Consider the following 14,451-nt stretch of genomic DNA (forward strand, 5'->3'; position numbering starts at 1 on the left):
AAGATTCAAATACTCAGGAAGACACTACTGATCTTGGAAGGGGAAAGTTTATATTGGATGTGTAAAACATGTCTCTACATTTTTATCCCTTGGCTGGTTTATGCTAAGAAAAATTTGGCAGTCGAAAATTATCTATCTGGGAGTTATTTACTTAAATTGGAATTGCAAGGCTGAATCTTTTCTAGGACTAAGAAGGTAAGTCATAATTGCTAATCTGAAACAATTTTCACTCTAGAGAAGCTTCAGTTTGTGCTAATTTGCTTCTTTATTCATAAAAATAGACTATCACTGGTATTCAAAAGACTATTAGCAACATTTAGAATAAATTATAGCAGACCTGAATGGAAATGCTGGCTGATGAGGATGGCCATACTGATCAAACACACCACATCCTACTCTTGTTGCCTAAGCCATGCTCATGTTATCTAATGAAGCCACACAAAATGTATGTCACCAATATGAAGATATATGAAGGAAACTATAAGAAACTCCATTTCAAATTATGGTTGAATTAATGGACTACATTTTACAAAAAGATCCTAATTCAATGTCTTTACAAGTAATTCCTTGCTATTAAAATGTATTTAGTTCCTGAATTCACACAGTAAGAGTTACCTGTATATGTTAACTCAAAGGGAAGCATGAGGTCTATTGTCTCTAGGAGTAGCTGTCAGCTATACTGACAGAAAGATGCTTATTTTTGATCTCCCTATGTTTATTCCAAACTAGCCACAATTACAAGAAAATTGATACTTCCCCCCCACCAATTCTTTTATTTCATGAAAACATTAAATCATTTCAGAATAGTTTCTGAATCATGTATAATCTACTATAGAATCATATGTAAGAATAGTTTCTGGAAGAATATGACATGGTAAGAAATTTCAAGCCAAAGTTTAAACTCAAATCCTTTAGCCCCCATTAGACCACAAAGCTTTGGGTTTAAAAAAACTCAATGTCTATTTAAATATCTACTGACCATAAGATAATTCAGATGACTTATTTATTTAAGGATAAAGACTGAATAACTTGACAAGTCACACTTAATACAGATTCTGACACAGAATAATAGTTTAACTTTGGCTGGTGATGGTGGCTCATGCCTGTAATCCCAGCACTTTGGGAGGCCAAGGCGGGCGGATCATCTGAGGTCGGGAGTTTGAGACCAGCCTGATCAACATAGAGATACCCCGTCTCTACTAAAAATACAAAAAATTAGCCAGGCGTGATGGCATATGCCTGTAATCCCAGCTACTCAGGAGACTGAGGCAGGAGAATCGCTTGAACCCGGGAGGTGGAGGTTACAGTGAGCCAAGATCACACCATCGCACTCTAGCCTGGGCAACAAGAGAAACTCCATCTCAAAAAAAAAAAATTATTCTGAACAGTAAGGCATCTCAGAATAGATAATTAGAGTTCATTTGACATTTTAAAAGCCATTTTAATGGAAATTACATCCTACATACAGGTGTTATTCCAAGAAGTTTCATTCCATTGGCTAGGACAGAACGGACAGCTTTGAAAAGATGAAGTCTGGCCTACAAAATAAAGAATGATTTAAAATATTCAATAACAGGAATGTATTCAATACATGAGAATGATTTTAAAGGTAATTCTTTCTAATTTAAAGCAGGAACAATATGTCAAAGTGCCCTAGAGTTACTACAGGCAAGAGAAGATAAATTCCTAGCATCCCTTATAGTAAGACCTGTACATAAAGTATCATGGAGTGGGAGTGATAGTATTATACAGTATGCCTTCAGATAAGGGAACTTATCACTATAATATTTCATGCAGGAAAATGTGCTTCATAGTCTAGTATGTTGGGAAGTATATAAACATTGATTGTTACAGCCTAATTATTAGCTGAGGAAGTACACTGCTACAGTTGAACAACAGAATGCTATTTTAGAAAAATTTACAAGACTGACTTAGTAATATTAGTCTGAGGAGCTAGGGATTATACAGAAAACATTCAACATAACATACCCCAGCCACTTCAGGAGGACTATCTTTTATTTGTAGTGTTCTGTGTGCCACAGCTGCAAGATGACTGAAACAGGAAGAGAGAAATCACGACGGTTCCAGCAGTAATTTCCTGTTGTAAGATATGAGCTTGATACCTAATCTTACTCCTTCAACTTAATAAATAAAGCAAAGAACCATTAAAGGATGTATTCAAAACTGTAAAGTTGAAACTGGAATTCAAAACTCAAGCTTTAGATCTCGGTCCTATTCTACTACTAAGAGGTGGGCAATTCTTAAGATTATGATTTCATTGTTAATTTTACAAATATAAAGGATTCTTTTCTAATCATTTTTCCTCATTTAGGCAACCTACAATCAAATGTATAACATAGCATGGCCTTTTCCTCTGTACAGTGAGGTGGGTAGAAACTAGTTATCCACTCTCCACACACACTGGCCACTCTTCTTTAAAGTATCTTTTTAAATTTAGGTATGGCATCAAGTATAACAACGTGTCAAAGAAATGATACTTAAGACATCAGTTTTAATGATAAAATGATATTTCATAAGATTTTGTACATTAGCTGGGCATGAGGGTGCACGCCTATAATCCCAGCTACTAGGGAGGCTAAGGCAGAATTGCCTGAATCCAGGAGGTGGAGGTTGCAGTGAGCCAAGATCGCACTCCAGCCTGGATAACAGAGTGAGATGCCATCTCAAAGAAAAAAAAAAAAAAAAGACTTCTTCACCTCTGTATGTCTTAAGTGTCATTTAAAGGAAGAAAAAAATCCTTACATAAATCTAGAGAAGACAAGGTAAAAAGTATAATCAAGAAAACAGTCCTGATAAGTGTCTGATTTCAATAAATATTGAGTAAAAGCAAAATTTCTTTTATTAAATAGCTTTGTGGAAGATACAGCTGCTGCTATACAAGGGTGGACTCAATAATTTCGATTTCAAGTTTTTAAAATAGACACCATGAAATTGTCATTAAATATTAGAAAAATTAAGTTTTCTAGCTTATTTTTCTGTGCCTCTGCTTAAAATTCCTGTATGGACCCCACTGTCCTGAAAATAAGTTTAAATGCCTCAGTACATGGCAAACAGGTTTATACACGCTTCATTTATCAGCCTCCCAGGACAATGCTTATGAATCCTTTAAAATGTATTATTATGCTCTTGCTCAACTCTGGGCTTTTTTCTTCTTCCCAGCCACACTCCTTCTCCTGATTAGTATCTCCTTTCCTCTGAGAAGCCCTCTCTGATCTCTCAAGGCTGGGCTGGTTGCCCTAACACCGTCTCTTATGTTCACTCTAACATAACACACATGCACTGTGCTGTAACTGTGGAGTTGTCAGTTCCCATTCTCCAGTCTTGGTGACAGTACCTTGTATCACTGAATGAATGAACATTAACTGCTAATTTGTATAGATTCTGAAGCAATAATTCCTGTAACTAAAAGCACATAAAATTTTAGACCAAGGAATTTGTTTATAGGAAACCTTTAGATGAAAGAAAGGTCTCAAATGCCATTAAACATCTGAAAACAGGAAGATTATAAAGTACCTTAAAGTTAGAAGGTAACTGACAATATGCCTGGGTTGAAGATCCTGAGATGACTTATAAAGCACCTCGTCGAACCTAAAAGATGACAGGAACAGTGAACAGGAAAAGACTGTACATGTTACACTAAGACATTAGACATTAAAAGATCATGAATATAAGATTGACTTGACATGATTAAGAGTAGAAGGTATGGCCAGGCGCAGTGTCTCACATCTGTAATCCTAGCACTTTGGGAGACCGAGGTGGGTGGATCACGAGGTCAGGAGTTTGAGACCAGCCTGGCCAATATGGTGAACCCCGTTCTTGACTAAAAATACAAAAAGTAGCCAGGCGTGTTGGCCAGCGCCTGTAGTCCCAGCTACCCGGGAGGCTGTGGCAGAAGAATCGCTTGAATCCGGGAAGCAGAGGTTTCAGTGAGCCGAGATTCAGTCACTGTACTCTAGCCTGGGCCACAGAGCGAGACTCTGTCTCAAAAAAAAAAAAAAAAAAAAAAAAAAGAGTAGAAGGATATGAAAAAACTGTGTGTACATTTGTAGGCAAAGGAACATTTTCTGTCTTACAAATTCTTTGATGGCAGGGATTTCTAAATCATCTTGCTATTCCCTAGACCTAGTCCACATCAAAAATTTTAATCATGGCTGGTGAATGTAAAAAGCCTCCAGCCATGTTTAGGAATATAAAATATAAATGACCAAAGTCTACCCTCAGTGCTAAGACAACCCAGGTGGCTTATTTTTCCTCACATTAGCTATTGTACATGTGAGTAAATTTTTCTGATCCCAGGAAAGAACCACTGACTACTATATAGCAATCAAAGAAAACTGCCTTGTTCATAACCACCCACATCCCTTCTAGAGATTAAGCTCTGGCATGTTTGGCTTCACCAACAATGCCCGTCAGAGCTAAAATGTGTGGTGTCTTGCCTAGCATGGGAGCATCAGATACATGTATTTGAGATTATGAACTGAAACCAAGAGGCAAATGAAGGACTTACAGTCTCTGGGAAGCTGCACAAAGGCAGGTGTTTTCCTTCACTTATCACAGAGGGCAAGAAGATGCTCTTTCTCAAACTAAAAGGTTATGCTTTTATAAGGCTTTCTGTGAGCCCGAGGCGGCTAGACACGTGTGCTATTCATCAGTGATAATATTCTGAAGACCTAAAGACTGTCCTCCTTGAGCACTGTCTTAATCTATGCCCTCTGCGCTCAAAATGCAAATAATCACTTTTTAGGCATCCCTTTGGGAAAAGTCTAGAGGCAGAAGGCAGCTACTGGCCTGTTGACTCGACTGGGCAGCAAAAATGCTAATAGCCATTTTGATAAGCAGAAGCACACTTGATGATCCCTAGAAAACATCGTACCTGAGAAGATGCTGAAGAATTGAAACAGACTGTGGCTCTTGTAAACAAGCAGTGTTGAAGTCATTCAGGTACCCACATCCAAAAGTCTCTTCCAAACTGTTATCAAAAGTTTAAAGTTAAAAACATCAAAAGATTAAAAAGTCATACAAGGGCACAGAGCTCCAAGTGATGAACATCACCTTCTAATACACAATTTTGGTCTCCTTAATACAGCCCTAGACTTTGATGCCAACACTGTTTGATCTGATACTTTAATTTTCCTAAATCTATTTCTTTATCCATACACAATGGAGGTAACAGTATATTCTTCGACGGGATTATTCTGAGGACTAAGATAATACATATAAATATATTTCTAACATAGATGCTCAATAAAAAAAATTTTTTTCCCTAAAAGAAGGCCTACTCTAGTCAGATCTGAATAGAAGATATTGGAAAAGCCGAGAAAACAGGGCCCCTGGTCTTAGAATCACAGGACCCAACCTAGGGAAGCACAGTGCAGTACAAGGTTTCCCTGCAGCCTCTTCTCACCTGTGGAGGCGGGCGTGTGTGTACTGTAGGAAGACTCCTGTGTCCCCGCGACTCTGGAAAACACGATCCCAGCTGAACTTGTAGTCAGATAAGAGTAAACCTTTGAAGTCCTAAAACGACAGAGGAAATCTTCACTGCTGGGATTTGCTCTAGTACCAGACAAAAGGGCCTCACAGATAGGAGTCTTAACAGACCTGAATAATGAGTGCTGCGAGCCCGACCCTCTCTGCAGTCTCCTGTGGGTTCTTGAGTTCTTTAGTTGCTGAAACAGACAAAGGCAGCTATCTTTATTCTACGTGACACTGTGCCAATCATGGATCCAAGTGAAGGTAATATCTGCCAAAAATGCATGCTGACAATCAAGAACAGATTTAGAATGAGTAATTTACTTTCCTAATTTAGGCTATTTTACCTTTGATAATGACATTTCCCCTGCCTACATTAAAGGGAAAGAAATCAAAATTTATTTATTCAAAAGATACTTGTAGGATATCTGATACTGTTTTCCAAGGATGAAGGTTAAAGTCATAAGGACTTGTGATTTGAATCCAAATTATAACATAGAAACTTCACGTGACCACCCAGACAACAGAATGACAATGCTCAAGCTGTTCATGAAAAGAGGACCAAGGTTATAGCAATTCAGATTATTGAAGTGACCAATTCCCGAGTGGCAAGTATAAAAATTCTGGCACCTCTAATTAGTGAAAGCTATTTCTGACAAAGTTAGTGACACTTCAATGGAGGGACAGACATAATAAATCACACTGCCCAAAGTCCAGAATAACATAAAAGTGGCATGTAAGTTATGACTTTAATAAGAAAAAACTGAATTCACTCTTAATTGAAGCCATGTTCTGTAGCATCCTTAATTGAATCTCATTTAAAACATCTTCCAGGAAAGTGACATCTCCTCTTCGAGTCTTCATTCCCTGCACTACTCCAAAGGGCACATGCTGGCACCTAAAAGAGTGGGCATCTAGTTAACTGAAAGCTAAACAAGAGCTGCTGCTGAAAGCATATAATACCTTTCAGAGAGTGGTTTGAACTTTAACCCTCAGAGTTTTTAAAAATTAATAAAATGAAATTGATGTGATTTGTATGCTACAAAGGACATTAAGCACATCTTCACTTTATAATCAATAGCATGTGATTAAACTACTAGTTGCCTTTAGGAGAAAAAGGAGATGTGGATTAAGAATTTTGAAAACTAAGCCACGGAGAGCAGATAACTAATAAAAATACAGTTATTAAGTGTTTGTAAGGTGGAAATTATTATAACCAAGACATAATACAAAAATCAAATCTACTTTTCCATACTAATATCTTGAAACAAAGAATTGAAATTTGAATGAAAAACTTTTAACCACTAGGTACATTTTCAGGCTCAGCTGACCCCGCACAGACAATTAAGAACCATGCAGACATTACCTTTCTGCCCAGTCATATCCCATGATCTTCAGCATTTGGAATACTTGCTGAAAATGCTTTTTTTGTCCTTTATCTGTCTTGGGAAGAAAACATATGTAAAATAAAAGAACAGTGACAAATTAATGTACAAAAATAGGTTGGACTTGAATCAAATTAAGATATTTGAGGTTTGACACACTAAAGTCATTGTCAATCGATACATTTTAAGTAAACACAAAGAGGATGCCACAAGAAGAGTGTCTAAGTGAAGTGCTCTACAAGGGAGGGGAATAAGAGCCGTAGCACTCCACCGAGTCAGTAGGAAATGTGAACTTCAACCTTCTGAGTATTCCATTTAAATTTCTGCCCTCTTGGCTATTATGACCCTAGTCTCTGAGACCAAAGTTCAGCTCTAAATAAATATTTGATGGCAACTTTTCTTCTAAGTGAAAAGGAAGGTTTCACATGGTAAGTAACGAAAGGGGGAAAAGATACTAGAATACCACTCAGCAATAAAAGGAACGAACTACTGACACACAGGACAGCCTGGATAGTTCTCCAGGGCATTCATTATATTGAGTGAAAAAAGCCAATCTCAAAAGTTACATATTGTATAATTCCATTTATACAACATTCTTAAAGTGACAAAATTGTGCTGAAGAACAGAGCACTGGCTGCCAGGGGTTAGGATTGGGTGAAGGTGTGATTATTAAGTGGTTGACCACGAGGGAGTTTGTTTTGTGATGGAACAGTTCTATATTCTGAATGTGGTGATGGTTACATGAATCTATACATGTGATAAAGTCTCATAAAACCATACCCACACAAACATCTACAGGAGAGTACATGTAAAAGCTGGTGAAATTTCAGTAAGGTCTCTATCAATGTTAATTTCCTGATATTGATAAAAGTACTATGGTTATATACTATCTTTGGGGGGAAACACTGTACTATTTTGAAACTTCTTGTGAGTATTAAATTACTTCAAAATAAAGTTATTTAAAAACAACTGTTGACCCCAATTCAGAACTGAAAACTAAAAAACAAAAAAACTTTGCATTATGGTGATCTGTATATATTAATTTCACATAACTATTTTACTGATTCAGGTAATTTTTTCTTACTATGAAGCAATGTAAACTTTTTCATTTTTAAGTGTTTAAACTTTTAAATAGAAGTTGCACACTTTAAATATACTTAATGTTGACTTCTCTCTGTAGTTTTACATAATTAGTTTTCCATAGGTTTTCAACATGGCATCCAATTTCTACCTCTGTAATTTTCATGAGTTAGAGATCGTAACTTTTTGTTCTGATTACTTACCACATATATCATTGTATCAAAATTATACTTGTCCATTCGATCTATAGCAGCTGCAAGATCTCTGAAAAAGTGGCCATAAACCAAGAGTTACTAAGCAGATCTGGGTAATAATTGATTTTACCTATTTAATAGCAATGAGCATTTTCTAATTAAGAACTTAAATTATCCCACAGCCTGAGGAATTCCAACCACACTTAAGACAATTCAAATACCACATTTTGATATAAAATGATAAAAATAGGTTTGGGGAAAACAACAATAAAAACACTGGCAAAAGTAAAACCTAAAATAAATATAAATAAATAAAATTAATATACAAAAGTTCTACAATATGTAGTAATAACAACTAAAATAGCTCTGGGTGAAGCGTCTTGTAGGTAAATGTTTTATGATTAAGTCTCTACTAAAAAGAATCACCCATTACTTCTCTGAAATATATTCTCTTAATGAACATATTTAAAATATAGATGATGTAGTAAACAGGTATTGTCTAGATACTCTCCTATTAGTATTACTAAGGACTTTCAAAGTCTTGGGTCAGTCAGGGGAATACCTTCTAATGCATTTAAAAGACCATAAAGTCGGCCGGGTGCGGTGGCTCATGCCTGTAATCCCAGCACTTTGGGAGGCCAAGGTGGGAGGATCACTTGAGGTCAGGAGTTCGAGGCCAGCCTGACCAACAGGTAAAACCCTGTCTCTACTAAAAATACAAAAATTAGCTGGGCGGGGTGGCGCACACCTGTAATCCCAGCTATTCAGGAGGCTGAGGCAGGAGAATCGCTTGAACCTAGGAGGTGGGAGGTGGAGTCTACCGTGAGCCGAGATCGTGCCACTGCACTCCAACCTGAGCGACAGAGCAAGACTCTGTCTCAAAAAAAAAAAAAAAAAAAAGGCCATAAAGTCCTTTGACAGAATTTCTCTTTTATCTCTGATTAGATACAAGTATCTAGTTGGCATATGAAATAATGAAAAATAAACCAAAATTTCAAGTCGAGGATTATGAAATATTAAAGTTTAAAATTAGAGCTATTTTTGATTAACAGCATATGATACTGGAAAGACTGAAAACATTCCTCGATCTTTTGAAATGTTAGGGATCATTAAAATGTCATTAGTACCTATCTCATGATCCTGACATTGCAAAGAGCATGCATTCTCAATGGAGGCAAAAACTGGCTAATTTTTGTGTTTTTAGTAGAGACAGGGTCTCATCATGTTGGCCAGGCTGGTTTTGAACTCCTGACCTCAGATGATCCACCCTCCTCGTCCTCCCAAAGTGCTGAGAATACAGGCAAGAGCCACTGCATATTTTTTGTAGAGATGGGTCTCATTATATTGCCTAGGCTGGTTTCAAACTTCTGGCCTCAAGTGATCCTCCTGCTTTGGCTTCCCAAAGTTCTAAGATTACAGGTGTGAGCCACTACAGTTGGCCAACAAAAAATCTTATTCTTCATGCATAAACCACAGATATGCATACAATATATACAGAGATACAGAAAATGTGTGGGATAAAATTTCATGAGAATTGGCAATTAGGAAAAATATGGCTGAAAAGGTTGCTTGGAGGGATTATAATTTTTAAAATGTCGAGAAACTTGTATAGCAGATTATCACAAAAATGATGTCACAAATAGACACTTGTGTTACCTTTTTTTGGTTTGAGACAAGGACAAAACAAAGGGAAACTTTTTGATCCAATGAAAAAACACAAAAGAATAAGAACAATTTCTAGGTTGAATTTGTAGAAACTGAATTTCAAAGCCAAAAGAAGTGCCAGGTCATTTAATCCAGATCTCTCCTTTCACAAAGTAGAGAATCATGGCCCAGAGAATTAAACAACAGTCCCAGGTCTCCAGCCTCACGCTCTGCGCTTTTCAGTATTCTCCTGCACTTTTGTCTGCTATAACAACTTTGATTTACAACCCCCACACAAAGGTATTCTATAAGAAACCCACTAGAAGGCAGAAGCAACTGACAATAAAGCAAAGCGAAAAATCTAACATTTCAATAAGTGGCAAAAAGACAATTATTTTCAAAGAAAAAAGAAAGTACAGGTGTTAAGGTAAATACACAGAAAAGTCTACATCTAATGACAGCCTGAAAAAACACCAAATCAGGATAGTTATAGAGATCTCATGTCATAGGGCCCCTTTTCTGATGGGATGTTTCTTTTTCCAAAGAAAAATATAGGTGTTGGAAAAATTGAGACCTAATGATAGCCCAAAAGACACTAACCAGACCCGAATACTTACAGAGCCTCTGTTCTCAATGGATACTTCTTACAACTACTGTGCAAGGGTTTATTTATTTAATCTGTCTAGCAATAATTAGTTGATACAAAAAACTTGTCTAATATACATATTTGCTTATCTAGAAAAACAATGTACCTCTTAGATATACAAGCTCTTCTCATTTCCTAATCCCAATTGCATAGAATTGATAAAGGGAAATGTCGAAAAGTAATAGAAGGTAAGAGATGAATTTCCTAAGTGAAAATTAAGAGACTTGATTGGTTGCTTAAAGTACAGGTGTTAAGGTACATAATTTGTTTGGAACAAATTACGGTAGTTAATATAACAACAACAAAATATCATGACTTTATGTTACAAAAGTGATTTGTGACCTAATATAAAATTCTGGCCTGGGAGACACTTTTGCCACCAGTGCTTCTTTTTCCTATTAGCTTTGTCCCAGAAATAAGAGTGCTTGATAAACCCGCTTCTTACTGATGAACAGAGATTGGCCCTTCCACAAAGGTCAGTCACAGAGACGGATGGAAAAAAAATGTGACATGGCTGCCTTCTCCCTCAGCCTGCTTTACCAAATCCCAATGAGGTCTGGTATTTATGTGCATGTAAGATGTTCTTTACAGCATGAGGAAACCCCTGAGCTAATGTGGTCATCTTTTAGTATACATTTCCTGCCAACATGCCATTGTAAAATACTTTTAGTTGATTATGAAGTACTTCAGTTTTACAGCTTATAGAATAACGTCGTCAGCTGTGGAGTTCGATAATGCATAATTAATTGTAAATAGTTTTTCATCTGAAAGCAACAGATTTAGAACCAAATGTTTACCTTCACAGAGGCTACAAACCTGGTTGCATAGAGAGAAGTACCATCACTTCGCATTACAGTACAAATTGAGGAGGAGTCGCCATTCCCAGAGAGATCTACAACAGCCGTTCCTTTTCTAGAAATGCAAAAAGGTAACTTTGAAGCAACATAATAAATTCAGACCTTTAAAACTGTAATATCTAAAACATTATCTTCAGCAAACCAGAAGCTATTTTTATTACCCAAGTTGCAATAAGCAATGCCAATTCAAGCTTTAACCAATAATGGTAAAAAACAAGAATATGACCAAGAATCTCTTACGAATGGGTATGATGTAATTAATATTTGGTTATCTTAGCTTTTAAATCTGTAGTTCCGGATAAGGTACTCAGAAATAAAATCTTTAATATACCCAGTTGAAAAATGAGATGCAGCTGCATCCTAACTATGAAATGTCACACATTTTCCTTCTAATTCACGGTATAACAACATTCAATATTGGGCTAATTTTTAACATGCCACAAAGTACCCAAGTATTAAAACTACAGATTTTTGTCTTTCCTGTATGACCAAACTTTGGCATCTGCATATGATAATCTAAATATTTTCCTTAGGGACATTACTGAGGATGCTATTAACTACGTTTCACATCTTCCTTATAAATATGACAGGAGAAATTTTGCTTTGGTACTATGAAAAGTGACATGTCTCTTAAGCAATTGGTTTGTCTCTACATTATAGACGTTTGGGCTTCTTTCACTGGTATTTCTCTGTTTAGCTGACAGGGAGCTAAAAGCTAAATTAGAAAACAATTAGGCAAGAAACAAAAATAAAACGTATCCAAATTGGAAAAGAAGTTAAATTGTCTCTACAGGTAATATGATTTTTTTTTCAATATGATCTTATAAATAGAAAACTCTGAATATGATCTTATAAGTAGAAAACCCTGAAGATTCCGCCAAAAAACTGTTAGAATTAATAAATGAATTTTGTAAAGTTGCAGTATAGAAAATCAACATACAAAAATCAGTAGCCTTTTTTTTTTTTTTTTTTTTTGAGATGGAGTCTCTCTTTGTTGCCGAGACTGGAGTGGTGCAGTGGCACGATCTCAGCTCATTGCAACCTCCGCCTCCTAGGTTCAAGCAATTCTCCTGCCTCAGCCTCCCAAGTAGCTGGAATTAGGCATGCGCCACCACGAGCCGCTAATTTTTGTGTTTTTAGTAGAGATGGGTTTTCACTATGTTGGCCGGGCTGGTCTCGAACTCCCGACCTCCTGGAATCCACATACCTCGGCTTCCCAAAGTGCTGGGATTACAGGCGTGAGCCACCGTGCCCGGCCAAAAATCAGTAGCATTTCTATACACAACAACAAACTATCTGAAAAAGAAATTAAAAAAAAAAAATTCCATTTATAATAACGTCAACAAAACCAAAATAGGAATAAATTTAACCAAGGAGGTAAAATATCTGTACACTGAAAACTATGTAACACTGATGAAAGAAATCAAAACACAGATAAATGGAAAGATATCCTGTATTACTGGATTGGAAAAATCAATATTTTAAAAATGTCCATACCACCAAAAGCAATCTACAGATTCAATGCAATCCCTACCAAAATTCCAATGGCATTTTTCACAGAAATAGAAAAATCAATCATAAAATTTATATGGAACCACAAAAAACCCCCAAATACCCAAAGCAATATTGAGCAAAAAGAATAAAGCTGGGCCAGCTGTGGTGGCTCATGTCTATAATCCCAGCACTTTGGAAGGCCAAGGCAGGTGGATCACTTGAAGCCAAGAGTTCAAGACCAGCCTGGGCAACATGGTGAAACTCCATCTCTACTAACAAATACAAAAATCAATCAGCTGAGTGTGGTGGCACATGCCTGTAATCCCAACTATTTGGGAGGCTAAGGCAGGAGAATAGCTTGAACCTGGAGGTGGAGGTTGTAGTGAGCCAAGAAAGCACCAATGTACCACAGCCAGGATGACAAAGCCAGACCCTGTCTCCAACAACAACAACAACAAAGCTGGAGGCATCGCACTACCTAATCTCAACATCTACTACAAACTATAGTAATCAAAACAGCATCATATCAGACAAAAACATAGAGACCAATGGAATAGAATAGAGAGCCTAGATACAAATTCACACATTTATGGTCAACTGATTTTTTTTTTCTTTTTTTGAGATGGAATTTCGCTCTTATTGCCCAGGCTGGAGTACAATGGCTTGATCTCGGCTCACCACAACCTCTGCCTCCTGGGTTCAAATGATTCTCCTGCCTGAGCCTCCCAAGTAGCTGGGATTATAGGCATGTGCCACCACACCCAGCTAATTTTTGTATTTTTAGTAGAGATGGGGTTTCTTCATGTTGGTCAGGCTGGTATCGAACTCCCGACCTCAGGTGATCTGCCCATCTCGGCCTCCCAAATTGCTGGGATTACAGGCGTGACCCACCGTGCCCAGCCAGGTCAACTGATTTTTGACAAAGGTGCCAAAATAACACAGTAAGAAAGGGACAGTCTTGGCCAGGTGTGGCGGCTCACGCCTGTAATCCTAGCACTTTGGGGGAATACAAAAATTAGCTGGGTGTGGTGGCATGTGCTTGTAATCCCAGCTACTTGGGAGACTGAGGCAGGAGAATCGCTTAAACCCGGGAGGCAGAGGTTGCACTGAGCCAAGATCATGCCACTGCACTCCAGTTTGGCAACAGAGCGAGACCCCGTCTCAAAAAAATAAAAAGAAAAGGACAGTCTCTTCAATAAATGACATTGGGAAAACTGGATATCCATATGCAGAAGAATGAAACTAGATCCTTATCTCTCACCATGTACAAAACTCAACTCAAAGTGGATTAAAGACAAATCTAAGACCTGAGCTGTAGAACTATTAGAGGAAAATACTGAAGTCTTGGCACCAAGATTTCTTGGAGGTAGTCCTCAAACATAGGCAACAAAAGCAAAAATACACAGATGGGATTGCATAAAACTAAAAAAGCTTCTGCACAGCAAAGAAAACAATCAACAAAGTGAAGAGACAACCTAGAGCACGAAAGAAAATATGTGGAAAACATGTATCTGATAAGAGGTTAATATGAAAATATATAAGGAACTCAACTCAATGGAAAAACAAAAACAAAAAACTAAACCAAACCAACACCACCACCAAAAAAAACCCAATTAAAAAGTGTGCCAAAGAAGCCATTATCCTCAGCAAACTAATGCAGG

At 37.2% G+C, this 14,451-nt stretch overlaps 1 protein-coding gene across 4 annotated transcripts in view; it reads right to left on the minus strand.

Annotated features, from left to right (window-relative positions):
- The window catches only part of RARS2 (arginyl-tRNA synthetase 2, mitochondrial), a 91,018-nt gene that overhangs the window by 17,777 nt on the left and 58,790 nt on the right, over nucleotides 1–14,451 (minus strand). For 2 of the 4 annotated variants that reach the window (XM_050788062.1, XM_050788064.1), the window contains 10 exons: nucleotides 11,256–11,351; nucleotides 8,159–8,219; nucleotides 6,857–6,933; nucleotides 6,264–6,388; nucleotides 5,620–5,687; nucleotides 5,426–5,535; nucleotides 4,895–4,990; nucleotides 3,535–3,609; nucleotides 1,990–2,053; nucleotides 1,467–1,538 (listed from right to left, as the gene is read on the minus strand). In XM_050788062.1, the coding sequence (XP_050644019.1) occupies nucleotides 1,467–1,538; nucleotides 1,990–2,053; nucleotides 3,535–3,609; nucleotides 4,895–4,990; nucleotides 5,426–5,535; nucleotides 5,620–5,687; nucleotides 6,264–6,388; nucleotides 6,857–6,933; nucleotides 8,159–8,219; nucleotides 11,256–11,351 (844 nt within the window). Of the gene's footprint in view, nucleotides 1–987; nucleotides 1,539–1,989; nucleotides 2,099–3,534; nucleotides 3,610–4,894; nucleotides 4,991–5,425; nucleotides 5,536–5,619; nucleotides 5,688–6,263; nucleotides 6,389–6,856; nucleotides 6,934–8,158; nucleotides 8,220–11,255; nucleotides 11,352–14,451 lie in introns of those variants that run through there. The other 2 variants (XM_050788063.1, XR_007725074.1) reach the window with 2 other exon arrangements.

The sequence above is a fragment of the Macaca thibetana genome, chromosome 4, assembly GCF_024542745.1.
Source record: "Macaca thibetana thibetana isolate TM-01 chromosome 4, ASM2454274v1, whole genome shotgun sequence".
Lineage (NCBI taxonomy): Eukaryota > Metazoa > Chordata > Mammalia > Primates > Cercopithecidae > Macaca > Macaca thibetana.